The 20,876-nt window shown below is 48.3% G+C and overlaps 1 protein-coding gene across 1 annotated transcript; it reads left to right on the top strand.

Moving 5' to 3' along the window:
• The first annotated feature begins 1,194 nt into the window (after window positions 1–1,194).
• On the top strand, window positions 1,195–20,425 carry IFNGR2 (interferon gamma receptor 2). The gene is made up of 8 exons (XM_062514984.1): window positions 1,195–1,272; window positions 2,465–2,906; window positions 10,153–10,279; window positions 11,312–11,484; window positions 13,408–13,556; window positions 14,504–14,657; window positions 15,316–15,470; window positions 18,496–20,425. The coding sequence occupies exons 1-8, from the start codon at window positions 1,195–1,197 to the stop codon at window positions 18,646–18,648; spliced, it is 1,431 nt and encodes a 476-aa protein (XP_062370968.1). The 3' UTR covers window positions 18,649–20,425.
• The last annotated feature ends 451 nt before the right edge of the window (window positions 20,426–20,876 follow it).

The raw sequence follows: 20,876 nt of genomic DNA, 5'->3' as shown, positions 1-20,876 counted from the left end.
CTGAGACAAAACCAAAACTCTGCCCGAGTTTCCCTTCTGGTTTGGCAAAGGACAAACAAGTTCTGGGATTTCTGTAATAAAATGTGTCCTTTAGAGGAAGGAGGTGGGGAACTCCACTGCATAAGTCACAAGTCGAGTTTCTTTAATTTCCAGTTCCTCCACACTTCCTTCATCAATCCAAATCTCATTAATTAAGGTGCCCCTCAAATTCAAGCACCCTCTGAATTTAGAGCTCTGTTGTTTAATGTTCATATTTGCCAACTGGGGGGGGGGGGGGGGTGGGTGTCACATGTGAGTTTTTCATGGGTTTGGGTCTTCAAAGAGACAGGAGTTGGTTGCTGTAAAGTTGTTTATTGCAGGAATGCATCAGTCTGGAAGGCAAAGAATTCAGAATATTAAAGTATTAAAGAGTATTGAAGTCTGTGCTAAAGTTTTCTGCCATGGAGTCCCAAGCAGCAGCAGCTCCCTGGCATTTCTTCTTCCTCCTCCTCCTTTTCTTCTTCTTCTGCCTGGTGGTGATGGTGGTCTCATCCCAGTCCAGGGGTTTTTATTCACAAATCATCCAATCAGCTAAAAACACCAATCTAAAACATTCTTTATAGACCTATTAGAATCTCAGCTCTAAAGTACAGAAGTGGTGCCAGCCCTTACACATAAGTGACACATACAGTTCTATTTATTCATGTAAATGGTTCTGTTTTATCTAGAAATACAAGCAATTCTCTTATTGTGTTTTCATTATGTCTGGGGCTAAGCTACTGAACCTCTACCTAGGCTTGGACTTTAAACTAGACTTTAGGGAGTTTTGCTTTCTCAAGGCACTTATTTGTACTTCTACTTCCTATCCATGTGGCTTATCAAATTCCTACTTACTTAAAACTAAGACTTACACTTCTACTTCACGTCTGCGCGGCTTGATATATTTTAATTTCTCTAAAGGCTTTAATTCAATCCCTGCATTCTTTTCTCTCTCTGAAGGGCTCAGAGAGGTTTCTGTTTTATACACTAATCAATATTTTATACATCCAACAGTCACAGCCTGTCCCTGCTCCCCGCATCGCCCTGACGGCCGGGGATTAAAGGATTTCAGAGTCAGCACAGGCGGAATTCCAGGGGAATCCCGGAGCCTCGGGAGCTGCGGCGCCCTCCCCGCAGGATTCAGCGCAGTTCAGGAGCAGGCTCGCACTTGTTCTGATGACCTTCATCCTTCGTGTCACGGTTAAAGGCTGGGAGATCATCACCTGGGTTATCGTGAGTGTCACCTGGGTTATCGTGAGTGTCACCTGGGTTATCGTGACACCTGGGTTATCGTGAGTGTCACCTGGGTTATCATGACACCTGGGTTATCATGAATGTCACCTGGGTTATCGTGAGTGTCACCTGGGTTATCATGACACCTGGGTTATCATGAATGTCACCTGGGTTATCGTGAGTGTCACCTGGGTTATCATGACACCTGGGTTATCATGAATGTCACCTGGGTTATCGTGAGTGTCACCTGGGTTATCGTGAGTGTCACCTGGGTTATCGTGAGTGTCGCGGGCCGAGAGGGAGGCACGAATGTCCCAGACCGAGAAAAGAGCGGAACGCAGTGAGGGATCCGTGCGGGAGTAGAGGGGGCCAGCCCTGCCCCGAGCTCTCGGCGCTGCTCCTGCCGCTTGTGCTCGGGCAGGGTCCCCACGGCAGCGGGGCCAGCTCTGCCCAGGGACCCCTCAGGCGGCCAGACATCACCTGGGTTAATTGGAGATATTTTAATATCCCGACCTTGCTCGGTTGCCTCTGTTAGCAGTCCCGCTGACATAAAACTACTGCTATTAATGATAGTAATAAAGCTCCCAGCACATTTCCTCTCTGAAGGGTTTAGGATTATTTTGGCTTTCAGGAAATTCCCCTCTGCTTTATTTTCTTTTAACCAAGGCACTGCCGGGGCCCTCAAGCCTGCCCGTCCCCGTTGGGCAATTCCTCAAACACAATTTCTTACATCCCTTCCAGGACCTTTGGGAGGACGCAGACTCCCGGCGGCACCTGCAGGGTTTGTCACAGCTTTTGTTGTCACCGGCATCAGGTGGAGGTGTGAGGTCACCTGCGGGGTCACTGTCACCTGGGCTGCAGGTGTGGGCAGTGTCACCTGGGCTGCAGGTTTGTCACTGTAACCTGGGCTGCAGGTTTGTGTCACTGTCACCTGGGCTGCAGGTTTGTCACTGTCACCTGGGCTTCAGGTGTGGTCACTGTCACCTGGGTTGCAGGTTTGTGTCACTGTCACCTGGGGCTGCTGCCCTGCCCAGCGCTGACCTCACATCAACCACAGGGACAGGGACAGGAATGGGGTCAGGGGCCGTGGTAGGGATAGGAGATAGGGGATATGGGATATGGAATATGGAGTAGGGGATTGGGGATTAGGGGACAGAGATATGGGATTAGGGATAGGGGATTAGGGATAGGGATTAGGGGATAGCGGTTGAAGAGGAAGGTGGAAGCAGGAAGAGACAGGGGCAGGTACCCGGACAGGACAGGACAGGAGAAGAGGTCAGAGCCGGGACAGGGACAAGGCCAGGGGCAGGACCGGGCCAGGTCCCGGGTCACCGGCACCGGCACCGGCACCGGCGGATCCCGGATCCTGCAGGGCGGGGCTCGGGCTCAGGCTCAGCCCCCGGGGGCGGTGACAGGGGAGGTGACAGGGGAGGTGACACAGACGGAGGCTCGGGCGGTGTCGCTGGTGCTGGCGGGGTCGGAGCGTGCTGCAGCCCCAGCCCGGCCCGGCCCGGCCCGGCTCCGCTCGGGGGACCCGCGGCCGAGCGGGGCCATGCGGGGCCGGGCCCCGCTCCGCTCCCCGCCGCTCCTGCCCCCGCTCCTGCTCCTGCTCCTGTTCCTGCTGCCCTTGGGATCGGCACGGGCCGCGGCCGCGGGTGGGTGCGGGCCCGGGGGTGCGGGGAATGCGGGGGGATGCGGGGTTTGGGGAATGCGGGGTTTGGGGAATGCGGGGTCAGGGGGGATGCGGGGTTTTGGGGGGATGCAGGATTTGGGCGATGCGGTGTTTTGGGGATGCGATGTTTTGGGGATGTGATGTTTTGGGGATGCGGTGTTTTGGGGATGCGATGTTTTGGGGATGCGATGTTTTGGGGATGCGATGTTTTGGGGATGTGATGTTTTGGGGATGCGGTGTTTTGGGGATGCGGTGTTTTGGGGATGCGGTGTTTTGGGGATGTGATGTTTTGGGGATGTGATGTTTTGGGGATGCGGTGTTTTGGGGATGTGATGTTTTGGGGATGTGATGTTTTGGGGATGCGGTGTTTTGGGGCGATGCAGGATTTGGGCGGGCGCGGTCTCGGTGTCTCCTGTGCCTTTTCCCCCCGGGGTTTCCGTGCTCGGGTCGGGCCTGCCCAGCCGGGGATGCTGCTCCCAAAATGCCGGCCCAGGCTGCAGAGGATCCGCCCTCTGCTCGCGGTGCTGCCGGGCTTTGGGAGGTGGCACCGGTTCGTTCATTAAAGCCTTTTAAAATGTGGGTGGACTCGAGTTGGGGTTTGGGTTCGGTGGAAATGCTTTGACATGGTCGGGAGGTTTGATCTGCAGGTTGGGTCTGGGCTGGAGCCCAGTAATCCTGCCTGGAGCCCAGTAATCCCTGCTGGAGCCCAGTAATCCTGCCTGGAGCCCAGTAATCCTGCCTGGAGCCCAGTAATCCTGACTGGAGCTCAGTAATCCTGACTGGAGCTCAGTAATCCTGCCTGGAGCTCAGTAATCCTGCCTGGAGCTCAGTAATCCTGCCTGGAGCCCAGTAATCCTGCCTGGAGCTCAGTAATCCTGACTGGAGCTCAGTAATCCCAGCTCCAGGTGTGTCCCAGGGCTGGAGCCCCTCTGGAGCCAGGCTGGGAGAGCTGGGGGTGCTCACCTGGGCAGGAGAAGGATCCAGGGAGAGCTCAGAGCCCCTGGCAGGGCCTGAAGGGGCTCCAGGAGAGCTGGACAGGGACTGGGGACAAGGCATGGAGGGACAGGACACAGGGAATGGCTTCAAAGTAGGACTGGATGGGATACTGGGAATTAGGAATTGTTCCCTGGCAGGGTGGACAGGGGCTGGGATGGAATTCCCAGAGCAGCTGTGGCTGCCCCTGGATCCCTGGAATGTTCAGTTCCAGGTTGGACACTGGGAATTGGAGCAGCCTGGGACAGTGGGAGGTGTCCCTGCCATGGCAGGGGTGGGATGAGAATATGGAAGATCCCTCCCAAAACCATTCCACACTCGAGTGAGGTGTCACAGAACATGGTGCTCACTCTGGCACTTGGGTTCTCCATGAGTTCAGCCTGTCCCATGTCCCATGTCCCAGATCCCATTTCCTGTGTCCCATGTCCCAAATCCCATGTCCTGTGTCCCAAATCCCACATCCTGGGGGTGGCCCAGGCCCGGCTGACCAGCCTGACTCTGCTGAGCCCTTTTGGGGCTCTCTGCGTGTTCTGGACTGAGGCAAAGCAGGGCAGGGCCTCCTGCAGTCAGCACTGCCCAGTTCCAGTCCCATCCCATCAGCAGCCCCAGGACTTCCCAGGAGCTCTTGGAATCCCAGAATGGACTGGACTGGGAAGGACCTTGTAGCTGATCCCACTCCACCCCCTGCCATGGACAGGAATATTCCACTATCCCAGTTACAAGGAGAAGCCACTTCGGTGCACTGCTATTAGAGTTTATTTTTTTTTCTTTGTTTTTAGCTAGAGTTGGGGTTAAAGGTGTGAGAGATGATGTTTCATGTTTGGACTCAGTTGTTTATTAATTTTTATTTATGGTACAGTGAGTGCTACAGTACTTCTAGTTAACAAGATTAAAGTGAGAAAATGTTGGTGGATTTCTCTAGTTGCAAGGTCTTAAAGACAAACAGTCTGATTAAAAGTTAACATCTGTATTATTTATACTTTTGATTTAATGACTAAACACTTATGACCCGCACTGCGGCGCTTTCTATTTAACTAAAAAATACTACTTAAAATTAAAAAGAGGAAAGACAAAGAAAGATGAAGATCTAACGCTTCAAAACTTCCACCTTGTTCTATACCCATTATTATATTCTAAAACCTTAAATTCCAAACTCTTTACCATGTGATATTACACACTTTTATTCAAACCACACACGCATGATTACAACTCCATTACTTAATTTTGGAAGCTTTTTCCAAGGCTTTAGGTCAAAAGCAGTGCTCTTTTAAAAGTGTCAGAAAGCACAAAAAAGAGTTTAAAACTCTTGAATCATCAAGGTTCCAAGACAGTGGAAGAGCAGAAATGCACACAGAATCCCCAAAGCAGGGATTGCTGTTTTGGAAATGCAGCAGAAGGGTTTGGGGATGGGATGGGAAAATGGGATGGGATGGGATGGGATGGGATGGGATGGGATGGGATGGGATAATAGGCTGGGATAATGGGCTGGGATAATGGGCTGGGATAATGGGCTGGGATAATGGGATGGGATAATGGGATGGGATAATGGGATGGGATAATGGGATGGGATGGGAATCCCTGGGGAGCAGCAGGAGCTGGGACAGGGCTGCGTCACCCCAAGCCCAGCTGCTTTCACTGGCTGTCATTGTGGCTTCACACTCTGCTGGGTGAAAGCTCTGACTTGGGGTGTGAAACACTGAATTTTGCACAGCAGGAATAATAATAAAAAAAAAAACAATCTGAGCCTTCTTGGGCCACTGATCTGAGAGAAGCAGCCCAGTGAAAATCCCTGCAGGGGGACAAGAGGGATGGGACCTCTCTGCCTTTCCCTGGCTGAGGGAGTTTGGGTTTCCCAGGGTCCTTGGAGCTGTGGGTGCTGTGTTTGAAGCGTTCCTTTTGTTATTTTAGGTCGTGCAGACTGCACGTCGGTAGGAAGTGGAGTGTGATTTCAGCAGCTGCAGTCCCTGTGAGGGAGGGATCAGAAATTCAGATTTTTCTCAGTGCTGGGAAGCTCCTCAGCCTCGTGGCAGCCTCCTCTGCACAGCCAGAGGCTGGTGAGCCCCGTGGTGTCTTTGATAAGCTCTGCAGTGGTTTTTATAAACTCTGCACTGCTTTTGAGGCTGGCAGGGGAAATGAGTCATTTCTGAGTGCAGAATAAACAGTGTGCACTCAGGGATCCCAGACTGGGCTGGAGGGACCCCAAATCCCACCCAGTGCCACCCCTGCCATGGCAGGGACACCTCCCACTGTCCCAGGCTGCTCCCAGCCCCAGTGTCCAACCTGGAACTGGGCACTGCCAGGGATCCAGGGGCAGCCACAGCTGCTCTGGGAATTCCACCCTGTGCCAGCCCTGCCCACCCTGCCAGGGAACAATTCCTAATTCCCAAAATCCCAGCCATCCCCATCCTTCACTGCTCTTTTCTTTATTTCAAGGTGTGCTGGGAATTGCTGCCGTGGCGTTTGGCTCTCGGAGCTTCCTGGGATTCTGCAGGAGTGTGTGACAGAGGTCTGAGGGCACAGATGGTGTGAGATACCTCACCACGTGCCAGACCAGCAGCGAGAGTGCGGGAAGGGACTGGTGGGACTGGAAAGTGAAAATTTCTCACAAATTCAGAGAAGGCTCCTTGGGATCCCTCCAAACACCTGGGAGAGGAATGGTTTGGGGAGATATAAGGAATCTCCCAGAGGTCTGCAAAGCTGAACAAACCCCCTGTGTGTGTTCTGAGACCAGTGCTGGAGAGCTGAGGCTAAGAAATTAATGACAGGCCTGATTAAATTAAATTAAATTAATGACAGGTCTGGTTAAAGCTTTGAGAGGAACAGCCTGGCTTGTGTTGGCAGGGATGTTTAAAGTCACACCTTCCACTGTCCCAGGCTGCTCCAGCCTGGCTTGGACACTTCCAGGAATGGGGCAGCCACAGCTCTCCTCGGAAAGCTACAGCTCAACTCATTATTTGGGATTTTGGACTTAGGGTTTAATGCAACTTGATGCAGAAATAAAAAAAAAAAGAAAAAAAAAAACAACAACCAAACTTTTTAACATGACCCCAATTCCCAAGGAAGCCTGGGCCAGAATTTGACTCAAGTGCTTGAACTTCTGATCTTGTTGATTTAAAAAATTAACAACCTGTGTCTCGGGAGACTCTGTTCTTCAGAGTTAAAATTCCCTGTAGTGATGTGGGGTATTCTGTCCCAGTTCTTCCCAGGCCAGGCTGGACAGTGGGAGGTGTCAGATCTCTGGCTGATCTGTAAATTCTCTTCCAACCCACACCATTGCCTGCTCCGTGATCCTCATGGTGTGAGGGAATCGCTCCAGAAAAGCACATTGAGAGAAGGAAAACCTTCCTCCCTGCTGGGGCAGTGGAGCTGCTGATCCCTGCAGCTTCCAGGATGTGTCTGGAGAGATCCCCGAGCTGCCAGGGCTGCTCAGAACCTCAGCCTTGTCCTCCAGATGGCAGGAAAATTAATCCACAAACAGCAGGGCTTTGTGTGCAAAAAGGAGACTGAGGAGTCCTGTAGCTTTATCGGAATGAAGGGAGAGGCCAAGGGGTATTCCCCTGCGGTCTCTCCAATTTTTGGAGGACGCAGCCTCCTTTTGATCCCAGTTTCCCATCCATGTTTCCCTCTCTCTTTTCCCATGGGCTGAAGTACTTGAGAGGCACAGCCTTCCCAGAACACCTGATACCTGAGATTCCCCTCTAATGTACAACCTTCCCTTTTAATTTTTAATTCCTGTGGAATTCATGGATTTACCCCATTGCTGCTTTCATCTTTCAATATCCAGTTTCATTTATCAGCAAACCTACAGTTTGTCTGTAAAGGCAGATATCATTTTCCATTCATCAATCGGTGGAATCCATCCCATAGTTTCTTTTATCTGTCAGTGCTGGTTTTATCTCCCAGCAGATCCACAGCTCGTTTGCAGAGACAAATCCCTCATTGCTCTCCAGACGTTTTGGTTCTGCTGCTCCTCCCTTCTCAGCCTTTTTTCCTCTCCACTGCTCCCATTTCCCTCCTGGCTCTTTGCCTGGGACTTGGCTTCCCTCCCTCCCTGCCTGCCCTGCCTGGGTCTGTCAGTCTGGCTTTTTTCTCTCCTTTTTCTGGTCTTTTTCTGCCATTTTTTCTCTCCTTTTCCTGCCCTGTCCTGCCATTTTTCTGCTCTGTTTCTCTCATTTTGCTCTCCTTTTTCTGCCCTTTCCTACCCGTTTTCTGCTATTTTTCTGTCCTTTTCCTGTCCTTTCTCTGCTCTTATTCTCTCCCTTTTCTGCCCTTTCCTGCCCATTTTCTGTTCTTTTCGTGTCCTTTTCTTGTCTTTTTCTCTCCTTATTCTGTCCTTTATCTCTCCTTTTCCTGTCCTTTTCTCTCATTTTTCTGTTCTTTTTGTGTCTTTTTCCTGTCCTTTCTGCCCTTTTCCTCTCATTTTCTGCCCTTTCTTGCCCTTTTCCTGCTTTTTCTCTCATTTTTCTCTCCTTTATGTTTCATTTTTCTCTAATTTTTTCTGTCCTTTTCTCTCTTTTCCTCTCCTTTTTCTCTCCTTTTCCTGCCCTTTTCTGACTTTTTCTCTCATTTTTCTCTCCTTTTTCTTTCATTTTTCTCTTATTTTTTCTGTCCTTTTCTCTCTTTTTTTCTCTCCTTTTTCTCTCCTTTTCCGGCCCTTTTTCTGACTTTTTCTCTCATTTTTCTCTCCTTTTTCTGACTTTTTCTCTCATTTTTCTCTCCTTTTTCTTTCATTTTTTCTCTCATTTTTTCTCTCATTTTTTCTCTCCTTTTCTCTCCTTTTCTCTCCTTTTCTCTCCTTTTTCTCTCCTTTTTCTCTCCTTTTTCTTTCATTTTTTCTCTCCTTTTTCTCTCCTTTTTCTGCCCCTTTTCTGCCTTTTTTTCTCCTTTTCCCCTCCTTTTCCTGCCATTTTCTGTCCTTTTCCTGTCCTTTTTTTGCCCTTCAGCCACAACCCTTCCCTCTTGGTTTTCCCCTCCTGGCCAGGAGCCCTGGGCTGATGGTGGCCCCTGTGCAGTGACAGGATTTGGGGTTTGGAGTTTGGGATTTGGGATTTGGGGTTTGGGGCACATCCCCACCCCAGAGCTTCTGCCTTTTCCTGCCTGGTGAAATCAGCTCCAAAGCTGGAACAACCTGAGCTTCTTCAGGGGCACTGTGTGTCCCTGGAGGGTTTGTTGGTTGTTTTGTGGGTTTTTTTGTTTGTTTGTTTGTTTTTTTTTCCCCAGAAGGTTTCACTGGAATGGCCTCAGAGTTAGCAGGAAAAAAAGTGCTCAGGGTTGTGCATGGAGGCAAAAGTGAGCTGCAGGGAATTGGAACAGATCAGTGGGCAGAGAAGGGACTGGAAAACCTTGGAAAGGCTGAAAAACCTCACAGAAAAAAAGAATGTCCTGAGAGGAGCAGCTGAGGGAGCTGGGAAAAGGAATGGAGAATTCCTGATGGAGCTGGGAAAGGGGATGAGCCTGGAGAAAAGGAGGCTCAGGGGGGACCTTGTGGCTCTGCACAACTCCCTGACAGGAGGGGCAGGGGAAAAATGAGAGGAGATGGCCTCAAATGGCACCGGGGGAGGCTCAGGTTGGAGATTGGCAAAGAAAATTTCCCTGTCAGAGCGGTCAGGCCTTGGGATGAGCTGCCCAGGGAGGTTTGGAGTCACTGTCTGTGGGAGTGCTCAGGAGCAGTCTGGATGTGGCCCTTGGGGACAGGGTTTGGGGTGATGCTGCTGCTGCTGGGCTGGCACTGGCTCATCCTGGGGGGCTCTCCCAGCCTTGGTGATTTTGGGATTCTGGGACCTTCATTTGTGGCTGCATGGGGGAACTGGCTGGGGTTGATGATTTTGTGCTGGGCTTGGTACTTTGAGCTTTGTGTTCCTTCTGGAATGAATAAAAACAGGGAGTTGGAATTTGTGGATACAGAGAATTTCACACTGGTTTGGGTTTGGAGGGACCTCAAATCCCACCCAGTGCCACCCCATCCATGGCAGGGACACCTCCCACTGTCCCAGGCTGCTCCAGGCCCAGTGTCCAACCTGGAACTGAACATTCCAGGGATCCAGGGGCAGCCTGTGCCAGGCTCTGCCCACTTGAATGTGCCAGAGTCCCTGGAAACAGCAGGAGAAGGAGGGGAAATGGTTTTACCTGCAAAGCAGTGAACATTTAATATGTGGTGATGGAATTTGGAGACTGAAATTTGGTTACTGTGTGCTTGAATGTTTCAATAATTATTTTTACTGCTTTTCTTCCTTTAGAAACTTCTCCCCGTTTACCAGCTCCACAAAATGTGGAGGTTTATTCCTACAACTTCCAGAGTTTGCTGAGGTGGTCTCCTGTTGCAGTGGAGAATGGCTCAGTGTTGTACACAGCCCACTACAGAACGTGAGTGAACAGCTCTAAAACCAACTCCTTTCATCCCAATCCAGGATAACAACTGCTTTTAAAAACCCCAGAAACCCTGAAAATGAATAAGCACAGGATGAAAGAAGGTTTTTTTATCACATATTTTTATGTAACTCCAAGAGCAGCTTCTGGTGACTGACAGCCCCTCAGCCCATGGTGTGTCCTCTGAGCTGAGGGGACACTGGAACCCTGAGGACACCCAGAAATTCACAGTTCTCTGAAGAAGTTTAGCCTTTCCTGATTGTCCCTTTTTGTCAGGGGTTAGCTGCACCACCTAATTAGTGGCTTGTCTTCTTTTCCTTCTGCCTTCACTCAGAGCCAGGATTAAAAACACGAAGGAGATGAATTTCTCATTCGGGTGTGGTTGTTTATTAAATCTTATCTAAAATACAGAGTTCAGCAACACTTCTAGCCACCAGCTAAAAGTGAGCAAAATGGAGCTGAACCTAGCTACTTACAAGGTCCAAACAGTCCAATAAAGAGCTAACACTTATATTATTTATATTTTGACCCAATAACCAAACTCCTGTGACCTGCAGTGCAGCACTAACTGTCCAACCAGAAATTATTAACTTGAAACCAGGAAGAAGAAGGAGCAAGAAAAGGAAGATGGGGCAACACCCTAAATCCTCCATCTTGTCCCACACCTATCACTGCATTATAAAAACCCCAAATTCCAAACCCTTCACCATGTGAAATCACACACTTCTATTTAACTACACACCAGTGATTTTAACTCCATCACTCAAATTTGGGAATCCTTCTCCAAGGACTCGGTGTTCTCCAGGGGGTCAGTGCCAGAAAGCACAGAAAGTTTAAAACTCTTCAGGGTTCCAATTTAAATCTCCCCAGATCCGAGGGTCTGGGGGTGCAGGCAGGACCCTGGGGTTTAACCCTTGATGCACCCCTAGCTGTGTTATGTGTAATTTTCTCAGCAGAGAAAAGCAGGAGGGGAGGGGGCTGTTCCAGCTGGCTGTGCTGGTGACTGATGGTGATTGCTGTGTTCTGCAGACTTTCCTACGAGGAGTGGAGTGGGATGGGCTGTTCCCAGACCCCCCAGACCCAGTGTGGGATCCCCCCCAGGCTGAGGAGACGCTGGACAATCCTGCTGAGGGTCAGGGCAGAGCTGGGCAACCTCAGCTCAGCCTGGGTGCACCCTCCTCCCTTCGTGCCAGAGGCAAACAGTGAGTGCTCCTGGGCTCTGCCTCTCTCCTGGGGGCTTTCTCTGGGGTTTGGCTCTCTGGGTTTCCTTGGGGGAGCTGTGATGTCCTCAAAGGTCTCCCCCAGGGTTTGGTTCTGCTCTGCTCTCTCCGGTGTCACCAGAGAAACCCCTGAGCCTCCTGGGCTGCTTGAGCCTTCCAAGAGCCACAATGTTCTTTTTTTGCTGGAGGCTTTTCCATGTTTTCATTTCCCCACTTTGCTGAGCCCGCACAGACTCTGGGGTTTGTGGCAGTCTGAGGCAAAAGCACCTCTTTGTCCTGGACAGATCCCATTTCTGATAAACATCAGTTGTCCTGATGGATAGGAACTGTAGTGATAAATATAAATTGTCCTGATAAGTATAAACAGCTCGGATAAATAAAAAAATGTTCAGATAAATGTAAATTGGTTACACTACGGTGTGGAAGTGTCAAGGACACATTTTAAATCCCAGAGTGGATTGGGTTGGGTCGGGAGGGACCTTAAAGATGATCCCAGTGTCACCCCTGCCATGGCAGGGACACCTCCCACTGTCCCAGGCTGCTCCCAGCCCCAGTATCCAACCTGGAACTGAACATTCCAGGGATCCAGGGGCAGCCACAGCAAATCTGGGATGAACAAATGTGGTGCTGCTGTTTTAAGATCTGCTCCTTGCCTTGCTGTGCTTGGTTTTAGGATTAGGAAAAAAAAGTCAGTGTTCAAGTTAAAAAAAATACCTTTAAAATGGGAAAAGGGATTTATGGGCTCTTCAGTTGCTGATCTCCCTGAGCTGCTGAGGGGCAGTCATAGTCCAGGCTCCAGAGTCTGATCCTTCCCCTGGTGCTAAATCTGGATTTTCTCTGGCAGCAGAGTGAGGAAATGCCTGCATCCTGCACTGCACACTGACATATCCACAGCCTGTGGTGCAGGATTGGGAGTGGGACCCTGGGGAGGCTGGGGCAGCACCGAGCTGATGGCAGTGTGGGACAAAGCAGGGAATTGGGGTGGGAGAGGAGGAACATTCTTGTGTCAGTTCCCAAAAACCAGCTCCGTGGTTCCTCCTTCAGTGCTTGGATCAGTCACTGGATTTGAGGCACAGTGAGGAGCTGCTGCAGGCAAGGGGTGATTTTTGCTGTTATTCTGACAGCACTCTTGGTATTTTTCATGATTTCCACCTTCACCAAAGGAGCTCACCATGTTTATCCTAATGGCCACGTGGAGACGTCAAAGCGAGGGGGGGAAAACTCATTATTCCTCTTCCCACCTCGGGACCACCCAGTGGGGTCTGGGGGAAGGTGGGAGGTGTGGCAGGCTGATCAAAGGGAAAGACAGGATACTGATTTTGTGGCCAATAACTGCTGATAAACTGAGACACTTCCCACCATTAACTATTGGTTAATATTTACTGAATTTCCAGGAAAAGTTAAGCAAATATTATACATGTGTCAAGTGAATGAGGAAATGCTTGTCCTTTCTTGAGCAAAAGTTGTCAGTATTTGGGGTGTTTGCTGTGCCCAGGGCAACAGAGCTGGGAAAGAATTCCTGAGGGAGCTGGGGAAGGGGCTGAGCCTGGAGAAAAGGAGGCTCAGGGGGGACCTTGTGGCTCTGCACAACTCCCTGACAGGAGGGGCAGGGCAAAAATGAGAGGAGATGGCCTCAAATGGCACCGGGGGAGGCTCAGGTTGGAGATTGGCAAAGAAAATTTCCCCATGGAAAGGGTGCTCAGACCTTGGCAAGAGCTGCCCAGGGAGGTTTGCAGTGCCCATCCCTGCAGGTGTCACCTGGACCTGGCACTCAGGGTGACAAGGTGGCCGTGGGGCACAGCTGGGACTCCGTGGGCTGGGAGGGCTTTTGGGGATTTGGGGACTGTGTGGAGCTGGAGTTGTGCAGCCCAGGGTTTCTCTGCTCTCTCTGTTTTTTGTTTCCAGCCACTCTGGGTCCCCCCAGGGTGAACAGTGTGAGTGTCAGCCCTGACTCCCTGCTCATCAGCATCAGCCCCCCCTTCCCCCCAGAACGTGGGGACTTCCTCCAGTACCTCGTGTCCTACTGGGAGAACACAACGAGTCCTACCAAAAAGGTGAGAATTCTCTCAGATTTGTTCTCCTGTGCCTGGGACTGAGGGGTGTGAGTCAGTGTCTCCTGGCAGCACAGCAGATGGGGGCAGAAAAATCGGTGTATTTTGTCTCTTGGGAAAAGGGTTCTGGCCTTGGCACAAGGATCGCTGCACCACCAAAACTGGGGACTTTCCTCTCTATGGGAAAATAAATTCCAGAGCCAAGGGGGTGACTTTTGATTCCACGGTTTTCTCAGGCACTTTGGAAAACTCTGGAATCTCCCTGCTCCTCTGCAGGAGCAGCTGCTGGGACCTGATGTGCCTGATCCCGGGGCAGGGAGAGGAGGAACATGCTGGGATAAACTGGGATGAGCTGGGATGAGCTGGGATGAGCTGGTCCTGTCCATCCTGAGGCTCAGGGGTTTTTGGGATCATCGTGCGCTCCTGGGAATTGTGCTTGGATGGGCCAGAGGTGTAGGGGAGGTATTAAAGTCAGGCTTTAAAAAAAAAAAAAATTAAAAAGAGGAAGAAGCTTCCAAATGACATCAAATTTTAAAAAAACTAAAGAAGCGAAGAAAATAATTTGTTTTAAAACCCTCTTTTGCTTCAAAGTCCTTGATAAATTGTCTCCACTTCCTTCCTGCTTGCACCAATGTGTTTTTCTCACACACTGAACACCTTCAGCTGAGAGCCAGGAAAGGAGTCAGTGTGAGGGGGTTTTTTTTGTGGTTTTTTTCCCCTCCCCTTCCTTGTGTTTTGCTCCCTGCCTGATTTGCTGCAGAAGCTGCACCAAAAGTCCCAGAAAAACTGAAATACTCCACTGCTTCTGTTATTTGGGAAAGCTGAGTGAGGAAAAATAAGAATTGGGCTTCTTGAATGAGGAACTGAAATGGGGGGAGGGATATTTGTGTTGAAATTCAGTCTGGTTTTTACAGTAACACCTTCTTTGTGGCGTGTGTGTCTCTTTTCAGCAGATGCTAAGTGGAAGTGAGACACTATTGCAGATTGGAAATCTGAAGGAATCAACAGTTTATTGCTTCAGCGTTCAAGTGAAGCTGAAGATCTACTCGGGTCACTTGTTAGGAGAGCAGAGGGCTCCAGAGTGTCACAGAACTGCCCTCGGTGGTATGGAATGGGAATGGGATTTTTGGGTGGGGTGGGATGGGGTGGAACACAGCTCCTGGCTCCCCTGGGCTGGTCCCTTCCACACCTGGTGTGTCAGGAATGCTCAGAGCACCATGGGGAGCTCACCCTTGGCTTTGGGGGAAAAAGAATCAGGAATTCCCAGCCAGGGATGGAGGATGGAAGTACCTGGTCCCTTCTCCTTTTCCTTCCTAAACCTGCTGGAAAATGGGATAATGGAGCTGCTGGAGCCAGGCTGGGAGAGCTGGGGGTGCTCACCTGGACAGGAGGATCCAGGGAGAGCTCAGAGCCCCTGGCAGGGCCTGAAGGGGCTCCAGGAGAGCTGGACAGGGACTGGGGACAAGGCATGGAGGGACAGGACACAGGGAATGGCTTCAAAGTAGGACTGGATGGGATACTGGGAATCAGGAATTGTTCCCTGGCAGGGTGGACAGGGGCTGGGATGGAATTCCCAGATTTGCTGTGGCTGCCCCTGGATCCCTGGAATGTTCAGTTCCAGGTTGGACACTGGGGCTGGAGCAGCCTGGGACAGTGGGAGGTGTCCCTGGGGTGGGGTTTAAGGTCCCCCCCATCCCAACCCAATCCATAAATACAAACCTGCCATTTGTATTTGGAATTTTTCCCCCCCTTCTTTTCGCAGCAGCCACCCAAGCTTGGTACATCACTGTCCTGTTCATCGTGGTGTTAGTTTCTGTAAATCTGCTGGTAGTTGCTTTGCTGTTCCTGTGGAAACACCACCAAAAAATCAAATACTGGGCTCAGCCACCTCTGCAGATCCCATCCCATTTTGAGGAGGTACGTGGGGACCTGGGGGGGTTTCTCCTGGAGAGGAGAAACTCGGGGGGGGGGGGAACACCCCCCAAAGCAGCTCTTGCTGCACAGAAATAAAGAAGTGATGTCTCCAAATGTGATTTTTATGGCTGTGATCTCCCACTTCTCTCCTGCCCTGCTGAGCTCCAGGCTCTTCCCCGTGCCCTGGGACTGAGCCTGGGCTTGGCTTTCCTGGAAAAGCTGAGCCTGCCTGATCCTGGCTCCTGTTCCTCTTCTTTGCAGTCCCAGCCCCAGACTGGGCTTTGGGGAACAGGGGCTGGGGCCAGCCCAGGCTCTGCTGGTTTTGCATTAATTTGCACTTTGAAGTGGTGCCCCCTGAGAGTTTTCTTCCTCTGTGGAAAAAAAAAAAAAGTATATAAAAATAAACCTAAAAGTTTTATTCTGAATTTATTATTCCTCCGTATTATTAATAAAAGTTTTCTTTGCACCCTTTAAATTTTAAACCTGCCTTACTTCTACTCCTAATCCTATCTCACAACAAAAAATAAATATATTAAAATTAACAGATCTAAACCACTACGTTAAATTAATATTTCCACCCAGTTTCAAATTTAAACCAAAACATCTTTTAATAAAAAATACAACCAATGAATAAAAGTTGTAAGATAGGATCAGATGAAAAAAATATATTAAATAATAAAGTTAAAATAATAGTAAAAAGTTTATATTATAACCATAGCAAAATATATAAAAATAGGAATGAATGTATTTTTTCCTATTTAATGTAATAAGTATAATTGTAATAATAATTTCATGATAATAATTGCAGGACTAGGATCTGCAAAAAGCAAAGGGAAGATTTTTAATTTACAAATGTGATTGTTTTGATACCTCAGGATGATCTCAAGGGGATGTTCCTGGACATTTTTTTTTTTTAATTTTATTTTATTATTTTTTTTTTTTTAGCAGGGTTCAGATGAAAAACTCAGCCTGGGGCATTTTCCTGCTGGTAGCTCAGACATTTCTGGGCTGAACCGTTCCTGCTCTTCTTCCTCTTTTTTTCCTTGCACATGAAGCAGCCCTAAAGCAAAATTTTGATTTAAAAATTCTTACTCAGCTTAAAAATCTGGGTTTTTTTTAAAGCTTTTATTTATGTGCAGTGAGTATTTTATCTCTGTCAGAGCACTGTGGTTCTGAGGTTTTTTGTAGCCATGTAAATGATTTTCTGTCTTCGTGCTGCCTCAGCTGGTATTTCATTGGGCTCACTATGAAATTTAGTTTTTCATTTATAAGTGAAATGCATCTCATTTAGGGGGAAAAAAAAATTTCCATGGGCATTGTGTTAAAGTGGCAAAAAAATTGAATACCTTTGTGCAGGGTATTAAAATAATGAAAAAAATCCTTGCACAGTGATTAAAATAGTAAAAAAAAAACCCCTGTAATTATATTAAAATAGTAAAATATATTTATAGACTGTATTAAAGTAGTAAAAAAACCCCTTGCACAGGGTATTAAAATAGTAAAAAAAAAAAAAATCATGTACAGGGTATTAATGAAAAAATCCTTGTACAGTGATTAAAACAGTAAAAAAATAATTGTACAAGGTATTAATATAGTAAAAAATAGAGTAGGGTATTAAAATAATTACAACTCCTTGTAGAAGGTATTAAAATAATTAATAAATAATTGTGCAGAGTATTAAGAGTAAAAAATCCCTGTAAGGATATTAAAATAGTAAAATATCCTTGTGCAGGGTATTAAAAAAGTAAAAAAAAATCCTTTTACAGGTTATTAAAGTAATAATTCAGAAATCCTTGAAGAAGGTATGAAAATAGTAAAAGAATCTTTGTACAGAGTATTAATATAGTAAAAAAATCCTTTTACAGTGAATTAATAATTAAAAAAATAATCTTTCTACATGGTATTAAAGTAGTGAAAAATTCCTTGTACTGGGTATTAAAATAATAATAATAATAAATGCTTGTAGAGGGTAATAAAATAGCAAGAAAGTTCTTATATAGGGTATTAAAATATTCCAAACTAATTGTTCCAGCTTTTAAAATAATTTAAAAAATAACTGTAGAGGGTCTCACTAATAAAAAATTGTGCTGGGTATTAAAATAATAATAATTAACGAAGAATTGTGCAGGGAATTCAAACAGTGCAGTATTCCAACAGAAATTCACATTAAACTGGGAATTTTTAAATGGGATCAGCCTGGGATGGGCAGGCAGGGTGTTTAAATTGGGAATTTTTAAATGGGATCAGCCTGGGATGGGCAGGCAGGGAGTTTAAATTGGGAATTTTTAAATGGGATCAGCCTGGGATAGGCAGGCAGGGAGTTTAAATTGGGAATTTTTAAATGGGAGCAGCCTGGGATGGGCAGGCAGGGTGTTTAAATTGGGAATTTTTAAATGGGATCAGCCTGGGATGGGCAGGCAGGGAGTTTAAATTGGGAATTTTTAAATGGGAGCAGCCAGCTAAAAATGGAGCTCTATCTCTCTCTTAATTACACGGATTTGTTTTAGAAGACCTTGTAGAAAAAGAGATACATGACCATTTTCAGTTTGTTAGCTTGAAATGCTGTAGAAGTCACTGTAATACAAATAAGAATTAATAAACATCCAAGCCCAAACATTAAATTCTGTCTTTCAAGCTTTTAATTCCAACTGTGGCAGAAGAGAAAATGAATAATAAAGCAATAAAGGATTTCCCAGCTGGGACATCAGGAAGTGGTTTATTCCTAACTCAAAGGAATCTGCTTGAACTGACATGGAAAATTGGCCAAAATTTATTTAAAAAATCCCCAAACACCCAGTGAGGACCTGCAGCTGCTTTAACTCACTTGAAGGGATATTGGAGGGAAGATTTATTTATTTTCCCACAGAAAGAAGGTTTTGTTGATATTTTCCTTGTTTAGTGGAGTTTCAAGGAAGCCCAGGATGGAATATCCAGGTAGCAGCTCCTGCTGTGGATGCTGGGCTGGAACAATTTGTTGTTTCTGGGAATTCTAACAAGGACCTAACCTGTGTTTTGTGTTTTTTTCCAGTTCCTGAGGAACCCTGGCTTGGAGGAGCTGCACATTCCTGCTGAGGAGGAGCCCCAGGTTGTTGTGGTTGGAGAAGGAGGTGGCCTGGAGGGTGTGGGATCCTTCACCCAAAACCTCCAGGGACAGGGGGACACTGAAGGGCCACCCCAGTGAGGGTCACCTGGCCCAGCACTGGCCAGAGGCTGCTCCCGTGCTGTGCCTGCTGGCAAGGACAATTCTGGGCATGGAGCCTGGGATCCCAGGAAAGAAAATCCTGGATCCAAACCCCTGGGATCACAGGACAATTCTGGGCATGGAGCCTGGGATCCCAGGATAGAAAATCCTGGATCCAAACCCCTGGGATCACAGGACAATTCTGGGCATGGAGCCTGGGATCCCAGGAAAGAAAATCCTGGATCCAAACCCCTGGGATCACAGGACAATTCTGGGCATGGAGCCTGGGATCCCAGGATAGAAAATCCTGGATCCAAACCCCTGGGATCACAGGACAATTCTGGGCATGGAGCCTGGGATCCCAGGATAGAAAATCCTGGATCCAAACCCCTGGGATCACAGGACAATTCTGGGCATGGAGCCTGGGATCCCAGGAAAGAAAATCCTGGATCCAAACCCCTGGGATCACAGGACAATTCTGGGCATGGAGCCTGGGATCCCAGGATAGAAAATCCTGGATCCAAACCCCTGGGATCACAGGACAATTCTGGGCATGGAGCCTGGGATCCCAGGAAAGAAAATCCTGGATCCAAACCCCTGGGATCACAGGACAATTCTGGGCATGGAGCCTGGGATCCCAGGATAGAAAATCCTGGATCCAAACCCCTGGGATCACAGGACAATTCTGGGCATGGAGCCTGGGATCCCAGGAAAGAAAATTCTGGATCCAAACTCCTGGGATCATAGAAAAAAATCCTGAACACAGATCCTGGGATCATAGAAAAATCCTGAACATGTCCCCTGGGATCACAGGACAAATCTCAGTTTGTCCCCTGGGATCACAGGAAAGAAAATCCTGGCCCCAGATCCTGGGATCACGGGTCAATCCTGAACAGCAGCCCTGCTGCTCCAGGGGCCCCTGCCCAGCTCCCTTGGCTCCTCACTCTGCCAAGAGCACTGGCAAGAGGGAATGTGGAAGGGGAAGGAAAGGAACACTAAATTGCCTGAAGACAGGTACATAAAAGGGGTAATTCCCACCCCAGCTTGGAGCAATAACTGCACTTTATTGATGTGGAGTAACCTGGGATTTTTGAGGGAGTGAAGAGTTGCAATGTGAATTAATTCCATTTGTACTGGTTTTCTTGCTGTTGGCAATAATACTCCCATTATACCCACCCCAGTCTGCTTTCCTGAATCATTTTAAGTGCAGGACAAACTTAAAAAGAAATTTGTGAGGACTCTCCTGGGGATAAACCTGTGCCAAGAACCCTTCCCAGAGAGATCTGCTCTTATCTGCTTCCTCCCACCCTCCTGGAAGCATTAATCTGCTCCTGCAGCCTGGCCAGGCCCTGCACACCACAAAGGACTTGAGCAGAATTTTGCTCTTTTGAGTTTTTACAACGCTGGATCACTGTCAGACACTAAGACCTCTTGTTGAGCACCAGCAGAAGAGAAGTTGACTGGCAGTTCTGGTTTTAGTGCCTTAAAGCAGAAGAGCCCACATCAACCCCTGTGTGGTCTGGAGTGTCCAATAAAGCACAAAGAACAAGTGAACCTCTTCTGTACTAAAAATATTGGGTTGTTTGTTTTTTTTTTCCTGGGTTTGATATGAATTGTTTAAAAAAAATAAATTAAGAAATGTGTTTTTTGTTTGGAGGGCTCTGGCAGAGCTGAGGTGCCACTGTCTGAGCCTTTCCAGGAACACCCCAGGCCAGCAGCTGCCAGAACTTCATCAGGTGTTTCCTTGCAGAACAGATCTCATCCCTTGGCATTGCACAGGCTGCTGACACAGGAGCTTCAGGGAAGCCTGACTCATTGTGGGAATTGTCTCCTCAGCACTAGGTCTGCTTTAATTACCCACTCTGAGGCTGGGAACAAAGGGGGAAGCACAGCTCACAAACAGGAACAACCAAGCTCACCCAGATGACAGAAATAAGGTTAAAAACCCCTGGGAATGTCTGTGTGTATTCCTGAATAAACCCTGCACTGGACTTGGGTCAGGGATTGTGGTGGTAAATATTTTTACAAAATTAAAAAGCATTTACTGGGAGTTAACTCCAGGGTTGTTGTCACTGAGCCCTTCCTGTGTCCTGTCCCTCCATGCCTTGTCCCCAGTCCCTGTCCAGCTCTCCTGGAGCCCCTTCAGGCCCTGCCAGGGGCTCTGAGCTCTCCCTGGATCCTTCTCCTGCCCATGTGAGCACCCCCAGCTTTCCCAGCCTGGCTTGCAC

Source organism: Cinclus cinclus, chromosome 2 (assembly GCF_963662255.1).
Source record: "Cinclus cinclus chromosome 2, bCinCin1.1, whole genome shotgun sequence".
NCBI lineage: Eukaryota > Metazoa > Chordata > Aves > Passeriformes > Cinclidae > Cinclus > Cinclus cinclus.
The sequence above is the reverse complement of the archived record's forward strand: the minus strand, read 5'-3'. Positions and strand labels throughout refer to the sequence as shown.